Source organism: Orbicella faveolata, unplaced genomic scaffold, assembly GCF_042242905.1.
Source record: "Orbicella faveolata isolate gen_17 unplaced genomic scaffold, um_ofav_v1 contig_14, whole genome shotgun sequence".
Taxonomy (NCBI): domain Eukaryota; kingdom Metazoa; phylum Cnidaria; class Anthozoa; order Scleractinia; family Merulinidae; genus Orbicella; species Orbicella faveolata.
In genome coordinates this window covers 23,175,708-23,198,394 of record NW_028301541.1, presented here as the reverse complement: position 1 = coordinate 23,198,394, position 22,687 = coordinate 23,175,708, and the positions used below count along the sequence as shown (strand labels likewise).

At 40.6% G+C, this 22,687-nt stretch overlaps 2 protein-coding genes across 2 annotated transcripts; both read right to left on the bottom strand.

Moving 5' to 3' along the window:
• Window positions 1-765: 765 nt before the first annotated feature.
• On the bottom strand, window positions 766-2,594 carry LOC110046192 (uncharacterized). The gene has a single exon (XM_020751884.2). The coding sequence runs from the start codon at window positions 2,399-2,401 to the stop codon at window positions 863-865; it is 1,539 nt and encodes a 512-aa protein (XP_020607543.2). The 5' UTR covers window positions 2,402-2,594; the 3' UTR covers window positions 766-862.
• A 1,044-nt stretch (window positions 2,595-3,638) lies between these two features.
• LOC110046191 (A disintegrin and metalloproteinase with thrombospondin motifs 16-like) lies at window positions 3,639-22,009 on the bottom strand. Its single transcript, XM_089287175.1, has 26 exons — window positions 21,757-22,009; window positions 21,414-21,501; window positions 20,044-20,330; window positions 18,803-18,962; window positions 18,105-18,280; window positions 17,751-17,834; window positions 16,491-16,624; window positions 16,092-16,126; window positions 15,604-15,709; window positions 13,890-14,018; window positions 13,310-13,445; window positions 12,711-12,803; window positions 11,860-12,008; window positions 11,213-11,279; window positions 11,017-11,101; window positions 10,443-10,570; window positions 9,515-9,638; window positions 9,030-9,119; window positions 8,157-8,317; window positions 7,806-7,938; window positions 7,110-7,236; window positions 6,508-6,715; window positions 5,882-6,065; window positions 5,199-5,501; window positions 4,484-4,650; window positions 3,639-3,772 (listed from the first exon to the last, which is right to left on the bottom strand). The coding sequence occupies exons 1-25, from the start codon at window positions 21,805-21,807 to the stop codon at window positions 4,511-4,513; spliced, it is 3,378 nt and encodes a 1,125-aa protein (XP_089143301.1). The 5' UTR covers window positions 21,808-22,009; the 3' UTR covers window positions 3,639-3,772; window positions 4,484-4,510.
• Window positions 22,010-22,687: the final 678 nt, after the last annotated feature.

The following is a 22,687-nucleotide window of genomic DNA, read 5'->3' as shown; positions in this document are numbered from 1 at the left end:
TCGTGGCCGAGATACTGTCGTATTCTTGAAGATTCTGCACGTAGTGGAAGCAAAATAACTATAATGTTATGTCCCTTTGCTTTATTAAAAGTATGCTCTTCATCGGTGGGTAAAACGTCAGCCGAACACATGCACATCCCTCCGTCCCTCCCTCCTTACTAGGATGCGGGAAAGATTTGCCAACTTACACACCATTGAACTTCCGAGCTCAAGCTTCCGATTATTCGAAGCAGATTGTTTGGTTGCTTTGCAGGAAAATTGCGAGAAATTTACCTGGGATTTGAACCTCCAGATTCTTGGAACAAATTAACTTTCCTCTTGGTTGTTGGAAAAATAATGATTTCACTTTATAATATTTTAAGGGGTTCAGTGTCCTCTTGCATTGGCTACTGAGTGCGTTGGTTGTTGTGTTGTGTCGTTACTTCGCCTTCTAAGAGTGTAGATAGGTAATGGGGCTACTGGGTACCTTGCAATTCCTTCCTGGGCGAGTGCCAATTTGGTTGCTTCGTACGTGCTCTGGAACCCAGATTTAATTAACGGCTAACTTTATAACAATCTTGACCCATGTGCAGACATCACCTAGATTTTACATGGGGTCAGTCAGTCTGCTCGCCGCCGTCAACCTGTGAGGCAGCTTATTCTCACAAGTCTAAGAAAGAACAACTAAGAGTGTAATGGGAACTTGCAAACTGTTGTGGAACCTAAGACAAAATTTTGGGTTGACCCCGCAATGAACTAGTATCCCATCCAGAAAGAGTAACAATATTCATAGTTGCTTCGATGGAAATCAGATTTATGTGCTATCTGTGTGAAAATCCTGGCCCATGTACAGATATTACCCGGATTTACGTACAAAAGTTTATTAAATAAGGTGCAACTTTGCACATCCATTCATTTGTGGTGAACAAAGTTGGTATCTTGGAGTTTTCTGCATGAATTTGCATATGGTACAGAAAATATAATTTGCTTTGTGAGTCCGCTGGTTAAATTGCCCGTGAGCAGTGACATTACGAGGTGTGATAAAGCGATGCTTTCTGTTTACAGTGTGTACAGCCCACCTGACAGTCACGTGATCGACAAGAAGACCGTCCTTCCTTTTGGCCTCGTGAATACGCCCTCGACGAATGAGATATGGTTCTTTTGAGCCTACATACAATCGAGCGTATTTACAAATCACTAATCCTAGGAGTTCTGTTACATCGTATCGTACAAAAGAGCTAATACCATTAGGGATAAGGCTTTTAGATAAGTAAATTTCGTAGCCTTCAGTTATAAATGGTTCAAAAACTGCTACGTTGTTAATATGTGTTATAATGTACAAAACATTCGTCATTTCTCGAAATTTCAACCTCTCCATTTGCTTCAGTCTGTAATTAACGGTATTGGTTACGTTTCCCGCCTCATCTTCTGTTGAAATTAGCACCGCATTATATGGTTGTTTTATCATGGTCATAATTGTTTGAAGCTTTTCCTGAACATAACGGGTAAAGCGAATGTAATCACTAGTCCATCTTTGGGCAAGTGCAGTGCGTTTCTTCGACAGAAAACGGATATCCCTGGTTGCTAAGGATCCTCCACGAAAATAGACAACGTCCTCCTTTACTTGGCTTAGTTCGGAGATAATTCCACGGATAAAAGGCTTTGGCTGGTAAGAATCAGTTTTGATCTGTAATCCATAATCACAAACAGGCTCCGCTACAGGAATAGAAAAGGATAAAGGTACAAAGTTTTGCGCCTCTAGCACTTTCCACGCATTGTGATTGTTAGGCGATGGTATAAAGTCGACCCAGAATCCGACTGAATCTCGATGACACACGTCAAACCATGACAGGTTTTTGAATTTGTTTAGAAACTCTCGGTGTGATACACTGTGAACCCTCACCAGCTTTGATAAGTGTTTCAGATCCACAATGGAAGACATTGGAACCGTGAATTTTTTGTCCAGAAAGTCATAAACTTTTGAATCAGGTTGTAAAGTCCTCCTAATGATTTTCTTAAGTCGTTTAATTTCGAGTTCACTTGCGAGAGGTTGTGCTAAAAGAGTTCTATTCAACAATTTGGATATTATGACGGCGTTTTCGAACGCTTGAAGTTGTTTGCTCCAACTACCAACCGGTGGCTCGTAAGACAGGTATTTTTCTTTGTCGTGCACTGGAACGAACATAAACCCATCATCGGCGAAATCACTTGAGAGAACAATGTCTGCAACCAGTTTTTCGTTTGCGTAAATTCTCTTGTGACCACGAAATAGTGTCGAAGGCCTGTACATCAATGTTAGTGACACCATAACCAGAACCATGACAGCGAAGCAGTCGAGGAGTCGCTTTAACGAGGTTAACGAACAGTCGCGAAGAACGTTTAGAAAACATACTTTGTCAACAATGGCCTTTGTCCTGGGCATGGCGAATAATGTCTTGCTGCAACATTCATTGTTTTTCTTTGCAGATAACTCAGACAGAGCTACCAAGCTCAGTTTTACTCAGAGTTTGTTAATCTCGTCATCGTTCATTGATAGGGGTTAATATTGGAAGAAAGGAAGAGGTGCAAATTAATTGGTAGTTGACAGAAAGACGTGTGGTCACCTAGTGTTTGTCTTGAGCTCGAATTTTAACTGGTCCAAACTAGTCGATGTAGAAAAAATGACAGGTAATTGATCACTGAAGCGACAATTACCTGCTGAAAACATTTTTTTTTTGTTAGAGTGTTCAATAGGCCCAAACCCTCAGCCAGCCTCTTATTTGTGACGGGACATCAGTTTTGTAAATACACCGCTACGCCATTCTAGCGGGCGAGTTAAACTGTTATGACCTGTTATGCCAATAAGTTTGTTATTAGTTTGGGGTTTATGAGCCGGCAAGGTTTTCGTGCCAAGGGTTAACACTCGAAACTTCCGCTTGTTAAGTTCATATAGCAAAAGGCGGTCAAATTGATCGAGGAGTACAATAAGCAAAGAAAAATAGAGACCAATATGAACCTAGATCTTTTTGTGTGTGTTTGTGAACCAAAACGTCTGGCCCTATCTCTACATCTGGACAGAGCAAACTTGCTTAATAATACTTTTAGAGTTTTTCTATAGCAAGACTGCTAAAAATGGTTAGCACACGAATAGTTTTCGCTATAGATGAATTTGAAGTGGTTGATATAATGGTGGTCAGTCTTGAGTAACCTCGCTTCTTTCGTTTTCTTATTTCTACTCCTCACTCATTACTCTAATTTCCTCATTTCCCAACGAGGTTATCGTATACATCTGAATTCATCACGGACGTGGAAATTGTAGTTGAACCTGTCAAAGGAGCTGCGAAGCGTTTTGTGCATCTTGAAAAGCTAAGCCTAAATCTTTCAGATTCGTCGTTTGTAATCCGTGTTAATCTTCTCCATCTTTAACCATCCTTGTTCTTTTATGGATTATTATTATCTATTTGGCGTTTTTTCCATCTTACTAAACTACTATTTTCAGTTTTCCGGTTTCCTTCGATTGAAGGGCAATTATGTACGTCGCCAAAATAATTCAAAATACCGTAACTAGCTCCTTTTAAAACAATCACATTACGTGTTGTAGCGGGACTCAACTCCCGTCGCGAACTCGCTCTGTGCTAGATTGGCAAACATTATGGTAAGATTTGAGAAATCAAGAATAATTCAGCTGTGATGAAAAGTTTATTTAATCCCTTGCGCATTTTGCATCCTCAACAAAAATAAAAGTAAAAGACAAACTTAATGGAGCTGAGTAAGACTTTTCTTGCAGCAGTTATGATTTCAGCGATGAAGTTGTCTGAAATGATCAAAATAACTGGATCAGAAATTATCCCGACATCTCAGTGATAAAACTTGTTTTAGCCAAGTGTTCACAACAGCTTATACCAGATAAGATATCTACTAGTCATACAACACTTTCGAGTGGTATACCATAGAATATCTCACGAGTCACTGTATTTTCTCAGTATACACACGAGCCTTTAGATGACAAGTGGGATATTCCATGGTATATCACGAGAGGGCGTTGCATAACTATTTTATACTGTGCTATGGAAAATACAGTGGCCAACACAATCAATGCGACATATGCACGGCGCTCGATGGGAAGGTTGGGTGTAATACCATCGACTATACAGCGCCTTTCCTATACTCTGATTGGCTGTATTTTCTATGGCATGGGATAAAATGTGGTATTGACAGGAGGGGTCACGGTCATGGGCTCTACACAAGGTTATTAGACTAACTGCACACCTGAACATGTGGGTTAATCTGTAGATGCTATTAAGACATCCTTACTGAACTTCTATAACACGCACACTGCGGCGATAAACATGGCAATAAAACGCATGTTAAAAAACAAAGTTCATTTACTTGACGTTTCGTATGTTTCAACATACATCTTCAGAAGTGACCGTTAGCAATAGAAGTAACAACTAAATTTCAACTTAAAATAAGTAACTAATTAACAATTACAATGACAGAAGCTGAGAAAAATTTGATCGTGTACCTGTTGATTGTGGCATCCAGTGTTTGCTTATCCTGTGTTTACCATCTTGCATACATGGGAGCATTGTTTCATCTTGGCGAGAGGCTTTGTCGAGCTGCACTTCTCGTCGGTTACTGCCTGGTCAGTTACCGTGTAGATGCAGTCTACGAGTGGTTGCGAGACTAAACCTGGTGGTAAAAACAGGCTTCACATATCTAAGAGTGGTTGGTGTATGGCGTATAATACAGTCAAATACATCTGAACCTGATTCAGCCGGTACCGGGTCTTAAGTGGAAGATTTCGATTAAGCAGCGCTAAAAACGAAACTTTCCTCTTTAAGCGGATGTACAGCTTGATCATAAGCCTAACCTGAGGTGGAAGAGTGTTGATGTTAAGAACTGAATATTTGAACACAGCCATTCCTACAATGGCCATGAACTTTACATGCCACTAACAATACTATAGAGACTTTCCCTAATGGACCCCTGATGGCCGCAGAAAGAAAGGCTGACCGAAACAAACCTGGAGGAGGACTGTGGAGGACAGTGAATAGAGAGATGAAGCACAGAGCCTTGACATGGGGTCCTTATAACGACGAGCAGCTGACCGAAATCGGTGACGGTCTGGCAAAGGCCTTATGCGCACCCATGCACTATGAGGACTAATGAGTTAAATAATCCTACTACCCGTCACTAACACAACCTTGAGTAATTACCATGGCAACAAATTCACTTACTTATGAAAGCGTAAACGTAGTTGTTACGATTCCTTCCCACTCCCTCCCAACAGCCTTGCAAGTTAAAACCATCCTTATCGTATGTAACGTAGCCTGATGGCCCAGACCAGCATTCGCCATAGAACTGCACTCCAAAGACGGCGAACTGTTTTTGCCAAGCATCATCCGCGCACTTCTTTACTGTTTCGGACATGTGATACCAGTTGATGTTCTTACGATGATTTCCGATCATCTCCGGCAGCGGTCGTCCGTCGTATTGGTTGTCTCTGAAGCAGCCGATCGGAACATAAGTCTTATCCGACCCTAAGATGCGAGTATAACGTTTGTGAGTGTTGATACAACAACATCATCATCATAATCACCAGCACCCATTCCATTTTTAATGCCAAACAACAAACCATAGTCTGTAGAGGGAATGGTAATGAAACCTGGCAAAAATTTTTGCTGTAGGTTTTTGTTGGCTATTTTGGGGGTTGACCCTGCACGAAACCTGGCAAGATACAAAAGGTGGTTATGTGTGCTCATACAACTAACCAATAGAACCATGCATGAGCATAAAACAAAAGATGCGCAGGGTCAAGGACCTTCCAACATAAATCTTAGTCTGTTTGTTTGCTTCTTTGATGTATACCGGGCTTCTCAACCATCCCCTCTATTAACTATAAACAAAATAAAGTTCTTACTTCCACAGGAAGCGCAGGGGTATTCCACTCGCCAAGTGTAACAAGGCATTTCATTACATGACATGATCGAGGATGGTTTATCATCGCATTGATCATCTGGCAATACAGTCCAGTTGCCATCAGCCAGCTTCTTTTTACAGTCCACACTCCGTGTTTTAGTGCCATTACCGCAAAGAACGGAACACTGGAAGTATACAAGGAGAGATATGCAAAACGTGCACTTTGACCACAGTATGTTGAAAACAAATGTTAAATGTCGAATATTTATAGATCTTTATAGTGGTCGATGCCCTTAGCTACAACTAGCTAGTTCTCAAGCATACCACTTAAACTGAAAGAAAGAAAAAATAAACATAATAGGCTTAAAAATCCCAACTGTTAGGGAGGCAGACCAGTTGATGGCTATTTACAAGCATGACTGAGGAGTTGAACTAAGGTCTACCGAGAAACATCTCCAGCTTAACGGTCAGGAGCGGGACTAGAACCCGAGACCTCCGGATTTCTAGTCCGGCGGCCTAACCACTCGGCCACGCTGCGTCCATGAGAGGTAAAACTGCAATAACTCTTCACGACAGTTTAAATTAAAAATAGCAAATAAGAAGCAACATTACGTAATTAAGCCTAACCTGCGTCCACTCCCCTAAGATCCATTTCTGCCAACAGTCTACGTTATTACATTTTTGTGTACTGGCGGGTCTCGACAAGTGGACGCATTCCGATTCGGGGAGAATTTTGGTCACATCTTGGGAAACTACTTGAACGCAGGTCAAGTTGCGATGCTGCCGACCACCTCCACAAGGCTCTGAACACGGGCTCCAGACTCCCAGGCTAAATCTGAAGCAAAAGGTTACTAAGATTCCACGAACATTCAGTCAAAAATAATCAATACTTATAAGGTCAATAGAGCCATAAGATGATAGTTATACAAAAAAGTTAATAGCGGGAAATGTTATAAAACCTGGCAAAGTTCTTTGTGTTATGTTTTTGACGGCCATTCTAGGGGTTAACCCTGCACAAAACCTGGCGAAATACAACAGGTGGTTATGTGTGCTCATACAACTATCCGACAGAAGCATTGCGACTATGTAATTCATAAGTCTATGGATATAAAACAAAAGAATTGCAGGGTCAAGGACCTTCCAACACACATCTTAGCCTGTTTGTTTGTTTCTTTTATGTTTACCGACCTTCTTAACCATTTCCCTCTATTAACTATGGTTATACTTACTCTTTAGGGCAGGGGGCCAGCTTGCATGGTTTGGATACCGCCGGCTTGGTTCTCTTGTTGCAGTAACCAGGTGTCACTTCAGTTTCATCATCGTCGCGGTGACACGTGACCTTGATTAGCTGCACGCCTTAAAGCAAGTGAGACAAATCATTTAATATTTAGTTCCTAATCCCTTAATAGTACACCGGTGTCACTCACTGCATAATTCATCGATTTTTGTACCTTTAGTTTGTGATGAAATGCTTTGCTTTCAGAGTTTTAAAAGTATGCTTCCGTTCGCTATGGCTATGATGAACGGACTAACGGACTTTGGCCTGAGCCCAAAGAAACATCAGTCAGCTCTGACTAGCATGATTAGCCAGGTCCACAAACATTAAATCTCTACCAAAGGCGTCCATGAAGTTTTATCATAAGTATATTTTTAATTCTTAAAGAAACTTCTGTGTGGTAAAATTGTGAACTGTAAGCTTAAGGAAGACAAAGGAAATTTATCAGACTATTTCACAGAACACGCAAGAAGTCATGTGCATGAGCCAAACTGAAAAAGCAATTTTTGTTTTCTTTACCTATGAAATTGGCACACCCAACACGATTGGCTATTGAATAGCGAGGAATACCTAAACGTCAATTGTGGGCGCTATATGGTTGTGTTTCTTGGAAGATGATGCACCCTTAAAACAAGTAATACAGTTATACCTCCGGCGCAAGTGGTGCTGCAGCCACCCTCATTTCTTGCTTTCCAGTGAAATTTTGTGCTTTTCCCTACTCCGGGGACGTAGAAACCGTACGAAATACCTGGGTTATTGACGTGGATTCCTGAATATACATACTGTGGAAATAACAACAAAAAAGTGCAAATGAGCCCAAGACGTTACTAGTAATAGGAATTGATTGTTCCCTACATTGAGAAAATCTAGAGAAAGGACTTCATGTGAGTACAACAAGACAATGTCTTAAAAGTTCTGATTTTCTTTATTCTCACAAATGTTGGCTTAGCATCGACCAAATATTCTAAGGAGAAGTAAAACTTGGATCAATCGCGATTACCATGGCATCCAAAGCCTCATTGGTTGGTCCTCTGATGAAAATGATCTCCGCGTCGTTATACTTTTTCATGTAATGGTAGATTGATGTCCCGGCAGCTTTGTACGTGTTTGTCCAGCTAGGCACTGGAACATAATACGTCCCTGTCGTGTTGGACACTATACCTACACATGAAGAGATCACCAGATTATATTCAGAAACTTAAGAATGGTGATGCAGATGAAAAAAATGTGAGTGATTAACGTCCTCACTAATAATTCATCAAGCCTAAACAAAGGAGATCATGACAGTGACGGTATTTGGATATCTGATCTTAATTAGCGTAGATTTTTACAATTTTAATTCTCCGTTTTTCCTTAGGTTTAGTTTCGATTTAGAAGATATATCAAACACTCAAGACAGCGTTTGACCACATTTCCAAACACCTCGAGACTCGTTAGAAATACTCCGCTACGTATCGTATTTTCACCTCACTTCTCAGTGATTGGAAATTTGGTCAAACACAGTCTTTCTTGTTTGATATATTACATCAAGGATAGTAGGACAGAAGGTCTAAGATCACTCATACACAAATCACCAAGTTAAGTATCAGGACAAGGAAAATCTTTGTGGATGTAAGTGTCATTTGTGTAATGTATCTTTGTAAACCTAGATAATATGTCATATCCCATATTGACAATATATAAGCCTTTTTTCGTCCATACCAGTGTCCACTGTTCATTGATCCCTTTAAACGGTATGGGCTTTAACTGACATAAATGTAATAAGAGTGGCAATTCTACTTTTAGAGGTGCTTTGTGTAGCTCGGTTTGACAGTCCACTTTGGTATTTTAGTTTACTAGTTCTTTTCTATGATTAATTTTACATCGTACGTACTCAAGAAGTTGTATGATTTGCTCATCTCGACAATTCTGACGTTTGTAGCTCCTTTTGGAATGGTGAACATGATGTCACCGTTCTTGGCACCTAACGGATACATCGAGACAAACAAATTAGTGATCGTAATTTCGTAGAGTGAGTATAAAAGCCGAATAAGACGACTGCTACATCTATATTGAAACCATTTTTCACTGATGATTATTTATTGTATGCGTTTTCTCTTTCCACAGTGTCGGATAAGGAAATATCACAAAAAAATTCTCACATAAACCATGACAACTGAATTGTACAGTACGTTTATAAAAGTTGACCACCACACGCCATAAATTTAATGTATGAAAAGTATCTAGAATTTTGGCGAAAAATATCCATTCACGTTGCGAACTGAGCCTACAACAAATATAACATAGCGTCGAAGAAAGATGAAAGGGATATACACAGGGTAAGTTAGAACATAGGACAAATTTACAGCTGTTCTTTACCATATACTTTATAGTGCTTTGTGTATGTTCCGCGTGTCAAAACACAAGAGCCACCATCTCCTCCACAGTTTAAACATCGATCAAACACCTTTTTAGATCTCAACGTCTTATCACATCCAACAACCTGCATAAGGGAACAAAGCAAACCATTCTGAGTGTTGGAATGTTTTCCAATCGGGTGTCGTGAGATTAAAACCAAATGGCCAATCACAAAGAACGCAGGAAATATCCAGTAAACCCATCAAAGCGTCAGAAAAATCCATCTAGCTGGTACAAAGCGCGGTAAAAAAGTGAGCGAATGTGTCACGATTGGTTTCGGCTTTACTTCTGATTGGATGACGAAGTGGCGCGAGATATTTTAATGCCAAACGCGCAGGGTAGTAATGCAAAATCAAATAAAAAGGGGATTTACTTTCGACACTCGGGTGAGAAAAACTCTCTAAGTTTTAACGTATATTTATGATAATTTACTCAATGATTCGCTTTTCAACTTTCAAATCGTGACTTCTATAGAGAAAGCTGCAATACCAGTTATAATCCCTTAGGACACCTATCCCAGCAGCAAAGAAGCGCAAATTTGTCACCAATGCCTGGTGATAAGGTGGTTTTGCAGAGTGTACTCAAAGAGATTCAGGTAATATATCAAATGGGAGAGACATTGTTTTATCGGCATATCCAAACACCGAGAAGAGAGTTAAAAATACGTAGCGCAGCGGAGTATTTTTGACGAAATTCGAGGTGATTGGATAGCCGATGAAACACTGTCTCGAGTGTTTGATATATCTTCTCAGTCGAAACAAAAACTAAAGAGGAAAGGGCGAAGTATCCAAACCTCCTTCACGGTTGTGATTTTCTTTGTTTTAATTTGATGAATTATTAATGAGTGTGAGAAGTATACATCGAACAGAGACGAAGTTGTTGTACATACCTTGCATTGTCCATCAATGCATACGTCATAGACATACGGATTGCTTACACATCGTGTTCCATCCTTGACGTGGCCAAAGAAATATCCAGTGCTTCCAGTTACACAGGCTAACGTACACTTGCTTGATCCTGAGAAGAAGGCAAAAAGGTATTTAACAATCAATTAGTTTAATATATTTTTTATTTAATATAATCCTTTGCCATTCAAGATCATAAGGTTTGCGAAATTCCGTAGGGAAGTTTTAGTACAGTTGTCACCGATTGTCTGTAAACAGAGACAAGTTTTCCTGGCCAAGATTCTACTAGCTAAACCATACTTCATTGCAAGCAACATATACTTTAGAATGAATATAAATTTCAGTAAGCTAAAACAGGATACCTGCTGAAAGCCGCTATCTTAAAAAAAGGTCTAATTGTAAGTTCTGCTGTGAAAGGGTACTTGCAGTAAAGTAGGTAAAGCGTCACTCTGGCTTAACAGGTCCACACAGTGGACTTTACTCCGCACTCCACTGGTATGAAATAACGAAAAAACCGCATAAAACACAAACTATTAATTGCATAACTAGTAACCATACCTCCCAAAAAGTGAGCACGGTATTTCGTGGTGTTAGTGTTGCGTTCTTCGCATTGCTCGAGACGGAAGCGTTCAATTTTGCACTCCTATAAAAGATGTTTAGAGTTTTAGAGAGCACATTATAACATTGGATTTAAAAAGATAACACGGGCCGTTGGTAATTGACGTTTATTCCACATGAAATCTGGGTGACAAACCTTAGGGTTGCATAGCCTAAAGTGTCCTCTTGAAGATCCCTTGCAAGGTTTTCCGTAGTATTGAGGTCTGAAAGAAACAAAAACAAAGAATCACTTCGTCAACATTGCAATGGTAGAAGTATTAAGCCCTGGCCAAACGGACTCCCAATAGTCGCAAGTAGCCGCAAGTTGAACTTGCATAGGGACTTCGTTGGGTGGCCAAATGAATTCGCAAGTTTCCTCGCAAGTACATTACGGGCTTAGTTCCGCGCGGCAAAAATCCTGTATTTCACCGGCTAATAGGTTGCTATAACAACGCGGATGGGGGTCACTCAGCTTGCGTTGACTTGGGTTGAGTGGCCAAACGGTGAAAAACTTGCGTCGACTTGAGTGCAAATTTGTTGTCGATCAAAGTGAGCGCAAATCATCGCAAGTCAACGCAAGTGCACGTAAGCCTGTCCAAACGAACTCGCAAATATACATACATATATATAAGTTTTATTTCAACTTGAGTCTACTTGCGAGTCTGTTTGGCCAGGACTTTAACCATTTGGTCAATAAGTTGACCTCTGCTTCCTGGACTCACAGCAGATATATGTGAAGGCGCCATTATAAATTTCGTCACGAGCATTTTCTCTTGCAAAACGTTTAGGGTTTCACAGACTTACTTGGGATTGTTACACTGTCGACTTCGATATTTCACCCCTCCTCCGCAAGTTCTGGTACATTCACCATAGGATCCCCAGCGACCCCACCCACCATCAACTGGTGGCGGCAAACTTGGTCCTACATCAGTGCAGATTCCAGCGCGGCACCACTTAAAACAAAACAAAGAGACAAAGAAAACAGCACAAGATTAATAATGATATGAACTTTAGTTCTATTTTACATTGCGCGAAGGCGCACTCGCAGATACAAAGAGAAACTCAATAGTCCAGTTTCTGAATAAAATGAGGAAAGGCTCATCTGTGTACAGTGTTAATCTGAAGTAAACTATTCACTAAATACCGGCAGGAAAATGATGAAACGTAGGTTGAAAAAATACACAGAAGTGTCATTGTTCACGGTCTTATGGTATTTGCGAATATTTTACATCTGATCGAGACTAACTCTGTACGTATGCGTCTTTAGTCTTTTTATTCAGCGGTCTTGGTTAACTTAAAACGGCACTATTTAGAATCTAGGCCCAAAGATAAACAGTGTTTGACTTTGTTCTACAACATTTTAGCTTGCTAGGACCATTGCGTTGTGTTTTGGAGTAGGTCATTTCATTCTCTATTGCCTTTCTTCTTTTTTGAGGCACGGCAGCCTAACAAAGTGCCAGGTGCTAACCAACGATGATCTAGCAGCATTTTGTCCTGGGGGGACAACAATATTGAAAATTGTTTCATGGTAAGGGGACCAGGATAAGTTTTGATTACGTGCACGTGGACCATTTGGACATAGGCAAACGGCGGCCTCCAGGCGCGCATTCAACTACAGTTTACTCGGTACCTTCTTGCTTTAATTATATTCTTACCTTCCTAATACCGCACACAGTTCCCTCAGCAACAGGGGCTCCTCGGCTGTAACAGCTCCCTCCCTTTGTACAGTAAAGGACGCCGCAGCTCCACTTAAAAATAAAAGTTAAAAAAAAGATAAAATATAAATGAGAAGTTACCGCGATTTAATAGGTACCCCAAGCACCAACCATGAATCATCCACATTTTTGTTTATAAGATAAAAATCTCAGAGAGTCGAATATTTTTCGCCCTCGATCCCCCTTTTTGTAATGTAACAGGGTCAATTAAATTCCGCCTTCCCCCACTCCCACGCCCCGCTTGGATAATACCATCCCCCCGTATTTGCCGCTGATATTATGCGTTAGTGTTTACACGGACAAGGGATAAGTTCGGATGCGTGACACTTATAAGCAGGCTTGTAAATAATTTCCTATTTTTTTGCATTCAAACGTAGGTTAGTGTTGAAGGTGTTGACCAAATCCTTACAATTCAATGACGCAAAATGTCAGTTCCAACGTAAAATGTGGGCGTAAGCATCTTTTAGCTATTGACATTGAAACATGAGATAATTCAAGTAAAAAATTCCGTAAAAATGATGGGGATTAGATAAACTTACTTTCTGTGAAGAACATCCTCTATATTCTTCTCCGTGCGCCATCTGGCATTGTTTGTCTATGTCAGTGGTATAGCCTGGAAGAAGAGTGGGACTGGGAAGCTGTTTAGGAGGCTTATTGTGGAAACATGTGTGTTCCCTGGAAAGATGTTAAAGATAAAGGTTTAATACAAGTGAATATATGAATGATCATAAATTTGAACTGCGGAGAATGATACGAAGACACGATATGAAGACATGACATTAGATCATTTCTTCATATAAAGGTTTAAGTCTGCTTAGGAGCCAAGTGGCTGATCAAGCCGACGCTCATCTTCGATAAGGAGTGTTTCTACTCCCCCCTGGATGGGATGCTAGTCCATCGCAGGGTTACCCCCAGCATTAAATTCGCCGGTACCCATTTATACACCTGGGTGGAGAGAGGCACTGTGAGAGTAAAATGTCTTGCCAACACAACACAATGTCGCCGGCCAGGGCTCAAACCCATACCGCTCGCTATCTATAGTCGAGCGCACTAAACCTGAGGCCAACGCCTCACCATGAGAAGAACCAATGGAGAAAAAAGAAACGTAGATAAACTTACGTAAATATTTTTCTCAATTTGTCTCTGCTACAGGGAGACCAACGATGTGCGTTGGAACCTGCGGCCTGGGAGCCCTGCATGATATATCCCTTGGCACAATCACCTCCTCTGTCATGTCCCAAACCCAAGCTGAGTGGAAAAGCAGATTACAGGATTGGAAACCAAAACCAAATTGATGATGACTGAACTTAATTAATAACGTTTGAGAACATAATGTAAGCTAGCTGTGCCGGGGAAAAATCCCAACCGTTTGTTGCTTTTTTTTAAAAAACACTGCTGTTGTTTATAGTGGTCAATGCGCTTAGCTACATCCAGCTAGTTCACAGGTATGCCGCTTAAACTGAAAGAAACAAATATATCAACTAAACATAATAGGCTTAAAGATCCCAGCTGGCCGGAGACAGACCAGTTGGCTATTTACAAGCATGATAGCGGAGTTGAACTAAGGTCTACCGAGAAACAACTCCAGCTAAGTGCTCAGAGCGGGACTTGAACCCGCGACCTCCGGAATTGCGAGAGAAAAATAACTTATCGTTAATTTGTTGATAGTCATATATTTAAGTGAACACGTGTTTTAAAGGAATTGCTGAATGAGATAGAGTATCAGTCAAAAGGTTTTGAATCTTCCATGTGTCCCGGCCTTTCCACCCTCATGACGCGACAGGGCTGCTCCAAACATGAAGAAAATTGTTGAATTGTCAGCTATTATTTCCTCCGATATCCAAGTTTTTCCAGCAGTCTATGTGGGTTTGTTTGTTATTCTCTCCAGTTAGGTTAGAGTACATAGGTAGATCCAGCGCCATTAAGGTACTGTTTGCTCGTCAAAAGGCATTCAGTGAATAGTTGGAGGAGATCTAGAACTAACCCGGGGGTGGTGGGGGGGCGGGGGGGGGGGCAGAGCCCATATAAAAAGGACGAGGGTGCTCGTCGGAAATTTTGAAAAGAACCCCTGTTTTGTGGGCGTGGCTTAAAATGTCTTTCACCCCTTAGAGGCACCAAGTCTAAATCAACACATTAACTGACTCTTCCGTAATTTCAAATAGCGATAAAGACGATTGCTTCGAATACCTTCTACTCAAAACGTTGACTGTCAAATATCTCCTGTCATATGTTTTGAGCTCATTACCCTAAAACGTAAAAAGCTCCCGCTGTGGACCTTTTGAGGCTGAACACCCTAAGCGGTACCAAAACCGAGTTTTTAACCTCTAAAAGGTACAAAGAGCACCCCCATCCTTTTTACATGGTAGTTTTTCCCACGATCTACTAGGAACCCATATGGGTTTCTAATTAACAATTAGATCCGTAGCCCGCAAGGGCTACGGGTCAATAGCCCATGAGGTGAAGCCGAATGGGCTATTGACCCGTGGTCCTTGAGGGCGAAGGGTCTAATTGTTTTAGTATCACCCAACTAGTCGGACAGAAAAGGTAATAATAAAGTTAGCGAATGCAAGTTGAAGAAATATTTATTTGGGAATAAAACGAAAGAAAGCGTCACGATCGATGGCGCCAATTTCGCTACTCGATGACTATTACTAATAGTCCCCTAGTAGCGTAGCCAATCAAAATGCAGGATTTGCATTAGTCCACTAGTCGGGTGATACTAATACCTCATACTAACCGAGTTCGAGGTCCGTACTGTAAGTTACGTAGTGAATTTTAGTAATTGACCAATCAACAGCGCGCGTACTAACAATTGAAGCTATCGCAGTCTTACTTGTGGCCCATTTCATGTGCTACAGAGTACGCTGCTGTCAAACCACTGGCGTCATTTACACTCACTCCATATTTCCTATCACATGGCGTATTTAAATACGCCAGTCCTGAAAAAAAAATAGACACAGTTTCATCGATTTCATCAGTTGGAAAAGTAAGGTGCTAACAAAATGCAACAAAAGTAGTCCTAAATGAAGGGACTATGCAAACTTAATTTGCATTGGTAATTGATACCCTAGGGATTATGCAAATGACAGTATAAAGTACCTTACGAGTGTTCCACCCCATCACTCTACTTGAGGTCGCGAACGCAAAGAGGTTGGCGACCCACTACCTCACCCAACGCGTTAGTCGGGCTTGCTCTAGCTGTCCGGTTCTATTTTCGCCTGGTCTTAGGCTTGTCCCAGGCCATTACCATGTCATTAATAACGATACCCAGGGTAGAATATTACACTATTTAAACGTGCATTACATAATTATTTCTCTTACCATCTATATAACAGCTATTGAGACCGCAGACCCTCCTACAGAAAGACAACAAACACTTCATAATATTGTACTTTAACACAACTTGGACGTTATAGCATTGCTCCCATGTGAATAGGCTCAGTTTCCAGCAGTGGGTGTTTACAGGCGCACAGAAAAATTCACGGCTAGACCCTGAGCCTACCCTGAGAAAGGAGGTTTCTTCGCCTCAGTCGGCTTCCCTGGAGACACTTTAAATGGCTCTCATGAGGGCTGCTGTAGCCTGCAACAAAGGAAACCCGCATGCGGGCTAGTCTTATGTCACCCCTTTCAGGTGATGAAAATGTGAGCCACTCCTCCCCTCTTCCTATCTCCTTACAACTCATATTACACATAAGTCATGTATTACCCGCAGGTACAAACCTTGTCAACATGGCGGCTTGATCGTAATGTTCAGCTTCTCCTTCAGGCTTGTTTCGTGTCGAGGCCCAATTTGCAAACTTTCTAAGGTACTTGCCACCGCCCGTGATGTTGTTGGTCGTGAAATCAAGGCCGGTCTGGTAATGAAAAGCAACACAGGTAGTGTACATCTCTCAGTCGTTGTAACAAAACCTGCTTCTTGACTATTTAGTAAGTGTAGCAGGATCGTTCCGATGAGAAATTAGTTTAACTTAAGTGAGAAAGACTGCTGTTGCTGATCTAACGCATATTTCGACAACTTGAGCAGAAATCATTTGAAAGACAGTATTGGACATTGTTCGGGTTGGTGCTGTATTCTGTTTTCTGTACATTTTGTCCACAAGTTTTCTGGCCGGCAGACAAAAAATTCTTTCATTTTTTTCTCGAATATTTGTTTTGTACTTCTTTATTTTATAGAGGTTCTCTCTGAAAACCACGTCTTCACGTGACGGGCACTTCCTCTTATAAAGAAGAAGAAGAAGAAGAAGAAGAAGAAGAAGAAGAAGAAGAAGAAGAAGAAGAAAATAATGATGATGATGATGATGATCAATCAATCAATATATATTTAACCGCCGACCGGTTAGCTCAGTTGGTAGAGCGTCGGACTACCGTGCGGGAGGTCTCAGGTTCGAGCCCCAGACCGGACCAACACTCAGGGTCTTAAAATAACTGAGGAGAATATGCTGCCTTTGCAATGACATCTGCAAATGGTTAGATATTCTAGTCTTCTCGGATAAGGACGATAAACCGAAGGCCCCGTCTCCTGCATCTTCACTGCTATGGTCAGCAGGGGACGTTAAAGAACCCACACACTCATCGTAAAGAGCAGGGCACGAAGTTCCCGGTGTTGTGGTCTGGTCTTTGCCCATTCTGCTGTTGAAATGCTCGGAGACATTAGCTGATAAATCTACTCTACAATCCGAGGGTAAATAAAGTATACTACTACTACTACTACTACTGCTACATCAACTTTATTTAGGGAGGGTGACACATGACAGTATAAACTGATAAACTAGGTAGTGGTCCTCTGTGCTAAGAATCTACGAGTAATTATAACATAACTAAAGTTAGTACAAAGTATGAACAATAGAAGTTACAATATGTAAAAAGTTACAATAAAAAGTTAGAAAAATTTCTAAAAATTCCTGTGATGATGATGATGATTCCTTTGTTGTGTCAAAAGCCCGGCCATATTCAACTCCCTGCTAAGTAAATGTTACTTACATCATATCCTTCCACCAGGAAAACTTTCACCAGCACCCAGGACACTTGCATTCCAATTGACTTGTCCTTGTACAGACGACTGATCTAAAAACAAACAAAAGTTCGCCAAGGATAAATTCCAAATTTCAAGCTCTCTTCCCGTAACGTTTACCCAATGAAAACATTGGTAACCTCGGAAATGATAATGGGGGTACCCGACTGCCTTATTCAACCGAAGGAGGCATTTAAATGTCACGACGGTTCTCTCCAGTGACAAAGGGACGATGAGGACTGTTAATACGAGTCATAGGGGTTCGACTGTAGTGCCTTTTGATGAACATTCACAAAGTCACAATGACGTATTGCAACTATTACCAAGTTTGCTGTGTTCAGAAGATAATCCAGGGTTCCGTTGCCATAGAAATCACAGGTAGTTTTGTCAGCTGCCAGCATAACCTCGATGTAAATCTTCCCTTGGTACACGGCGTCAACACGCCTACTTGAAGTGTCGCCTAGCTCGCCTTGATCTTCACTTAGTTTGTCGTCTGCTTCTTTATTTTTCGAAATTTGGGGAATAGTAAAAATAACATTTACATTGTATCAGTAAAATCTGTTTCCAGACTCAGACAGCGATAAGATGTTAATCGATCCCATCAGCACTCAGAATTCCATTGACAGGCTGTCAATTATCGTCTGGGAGAAGGGTCGAACTTTCCACAGGCCATGTGCATGAGCCATGCAAATGAACTAAGGAAAGTTGTGTTGCAGCATGGTAACGGGTTAAATGACAACTCTTCTAGATAAACGATAAAGCAAGACTGCTCACATAGCTAAAAATGTTCCCCGTCAATTCGTTAATTAAGCCCAATGTTTGGTAAGGCAAAACCAATCTGTCCAACCTTGATCAAGGGCATGAAAGCTAAGTGAAAAAGTGCGCGTATCCATGCTAAAATTGACTAACAATTTACCAAGCTGAAATTGGCACCCTACAAATGACCAACTACTGGCTACTCACTTACGCCTGTCAATCTACACCCTTAAAAAGACAGTAAGAAAAACCACACATCTGTTACCTCCTGCAGGAGTTGACTTTTTTTCATTGTTCGTAAGGTCTTTAATACTTCTTCTGGATATTACGTGGTACCCATTCCCCTTCAATGCCGCGCGTTTGAGGAGGTGATCTGGTAAAGGCTCTATTTCGTACATGTGATCATCGCTCATTATGGCGCCGCTCTGAAAAATAGCAGTTATAAAAAAAATAAGGGCGTATTTAAAACACGAAATGGCGAAATGACGAAGTAATACTTCGGGTAAGAGGCAATGAGAAATCTAATCCTTAATCCTGATCTTAATCCTTAATTATCCTTGTTAATATCTCACTTTGTCATGCTATTTATTGCATAATTTCATTTTACTTATCACTGTACAACTGACGATGGATGATGTCTCATCCGAAACATGTATTTTCTTCATTAAATAACGAAGTTCAAAAACATCGTGTGGTTCATCAAAGCAATAATAATAATAATAATATTAATAATGATAATAATAATACCATTTATTAATTTCTTTAAAAATAGTTAAAAGGGCATTACAATTAGATAAATTCTTACAAATTACACAATGAGGATTAATACTACCAACGCATCTTGAAATTTAAGACCTAAAATCCTATAATATATTCGAGAATTGGACTTACAAAAAAATCGTAACGAAAGGCCTAAGAGAACAAACGAGACTTAACTAAACGCTTAAGAGTGTCAACGTTCGAAGCTTGCCTCACTGACAAGGTATTCTGTACATGTAAAGGATTAATCCTTGCAATTATTGAGAGCTAAGCACTGTCGAATCAGTGATATTTACGCTAACCGGAGCGCTAGGAGTTTTTCTTTTTTGGGGGTGGGGGAGAAGGAAGTGGAGGGCAGTTACAAGTCTTACCAGTTTATCACCGCAGTATGCGTGTTATTTCTTATAAAGCTACGATGGTCAAAGAAAAAGAGTATTTACGACATTGTTTATGTGCGGTATGGTCAGGAGACGTTGAAAATTGTCAGGGATTACGAGAAGGATCTATCGCGCTTCAACAGAACATCACTGGATATTGGCTTCTTACAGATTAGTTACTTATTTTAAATTGAAATTTAGTTGTTACTTCTATTGCTAACGGTCACTTCTGAAGATGTATGTTGAAACATACGAAACGTCAAGTAAATGAACTTTGTTTTTTAACATGCGTTTTATTGCCATGTTTATCACCGCAGTTTGCGTGTTATTTCTTATCAAGCTACGATGGCAAAAGAAAAAGAGTACTTACCAGTTGGCCCTCGTTATTGGCTTCCCGAACAGCCACATGGGATTCAGGATCGGACGTCACGTGACCTACATAGAATCTTCCTTGGGGTAAATGAATTTCTTTTGTCAGCAGTCCATCTGCTGTCAATCTCTCTATGGGCAGCACGCCATCGCTAATGACGTCATCATTAGGTTCTAGCATTAGGTTGAAGTTTCTCCCAAATGCAGACAGACTGAATTCATGTTGAGGCGACAATGGACTTCGTTTTCTTCTGTACGTAAGGACTCGGGTTATGTCATACTCTGGAACTTGAAAGAAAAGGGATTGTCTATATATATTATAGAGGACGTTTGAATTTCCAAGTTTACGCGTTGCGTGACATTACAATAGCAGCCCGAGATGGCTCTCGCGTAGGTCAAAAGATGAGTTATCGCTCAAGTTTTTGGCAACTGAACAATTTTTACCCTAGACGAATTATTACTTTTAATGTGTCGGAATTGTAGAGTAATAATTTCTCGTTTCAATGGCAAAACTCAATGACAGATGTTTCTGTTACTTGACACCAACTTCCATATGTAAAATCCTTTAAATTTCGGTGAAACACTTTTTCGTACAACGCTAGAATGAAAAACCACACAGACCTAAATCTTGGCGAGGTTGTTTATATATCAATCATCTAGCATATTCCAGATTCTTGACTGAGTTTATTGAATGGTTACGATATTTATTTTTGATGGCGTGACAGTGTAAACAAGCAATTAGCTAACAGTCACACTGCAGAAATGGCGCCGACATTTGAATAACAATACTTATACATTCCAAACCTTTGTCTGGAAACATAAACACGAGCTTAGGATATATAACGGTATTTTTATTCACAGTTAAGCGCCATTTATGCAAAGCGTCTATTGTTAGACTGACTTCAGAAGACGTTGAGCTCCTTACTAGTGTAACTCTTGCTTCGCTATCTCGGATCAGAGTTAATACTTCACCCAGCTGAACAGGCTGCACTTTAGAACGCCCCCTCCCCTGCCTCCCCGCCCTCCTTCTCACACTGTTCCTCTCCCATCAACCAAGGAAAACACCTTCCCGCTGACGGCGAATGACGTAACGTGGACTGGCGCAGCAGGAACCCTCGACACGATTATCTTCCCTTGTTTTTGTGATGCTTTTCTCTTTCACGTTTCACTTAATTCCGCCTTTTAGGCATAAAAACAATTCTTTGTCCTTTAGTTGTTTCCCCTTCGCGAACAGACTCGAAGAAAAATTGATACTATCATAGCAAGTTTTCAACATCGCGATCCGCATTGCCACAAGGCGTTCGACTAATGACACATTCCTTGTATCTCGAAGACATGTTTTCACGTGAACGCGGTTGGCTACTTTCTTACCGGTATCTTGGGAATCTGTGTGTAAATATCTTTTCTTTTCATCTTTGGACAGCGTTGTGTGAAATTCTGCTTTTAAAGACATTCTAACCTGGACAAAATATGACACAGAGATTGCAGAGTCGATTCGTTCAAAACGTTATGTCATAAGAAAATGTCATATGGATCTATTCAAGGTAAATTATCCTGCTAGCTTAAACAAGCCTATACATGTTAGCAGGACTGAATACGACAAACATATTAAATTAATGCACAAATGTATTAGCAATAGAGGTTGAAAATGACCTCAGGTCTGCACAAGATAAATGTTTTGACCTAGGTGTATAATTTATGGTATTTGACTTACCTCATGAATAAGACAAGCGAAATATAGCCCTGTCGCTAGGAGTCGCCACATTTTTCGGTCTTTGTTTTGTGCTTAGATTGTGAAGGTCACGGAGCGTTGAAAATCCGAGGAGACGCCGAATTACACTACGATTTGTGAACTCCGTTTATTTGCATCTCTGTTTATAATTGTGGCATGGACAAAGCCCAGGAAATCCTACGGGAAACTCGTTTCCTTTGAAATCTGATCCGCCGAGCATGCTTGCGTGCGGGGCCCATTTCAATGTTTTCAACGCAATTAGCTTAGGAAATAAACAAATGGCCACTTTATTTTAAAATTGCGCTTTCTACATCTATTTATTTTTATTATTTAGTTACGGACTGAGATTAAATACACTAACTTAAAAAAAAATTAAAACGGTCCCTGAAAAATGGTCTGATTTGCTTTCCAGATTTCTCAATGTCTTTTCCACATTTTAGAAATTTCGTAAAAGAAAAGTGAAAATAATCTTACTCAAAAAAGTCTTTCCTCTGGTTTTTGCCCGAAAAATTGTGTTTTTGAGGAGCTTTTTTTTTTTTTAACATGGCAAAAGCTACGCGGAAAAACGTTTCCTTGTTCGCTTAACGGGAGTGCAACCTATGACGTATGACCTTCTGTTTATCGCTCTACCACTTAGCTTCAGGAACCCGTGGGAGGTAATCCGTATACCCTGAATGATGAGGCGAAATGCGTTTTGGTAGTAATAGATGGAAGCTGGACACAGGCCAAACTAATCAGTCTCTCTGTCTAGCTAAGCCTGAGCTTTTTGCACGACACCACACCGCGGGGTTTAACTTTAACCTCTAAATATGTTTTATAAAAGTGCATCTTCAAGCCTCTTTTCGTTTTACAGGCTACTTTTGAACAACGCAAAGGATGGAACAAAACGAAACTTAGCAAAACCGAAAAAAAA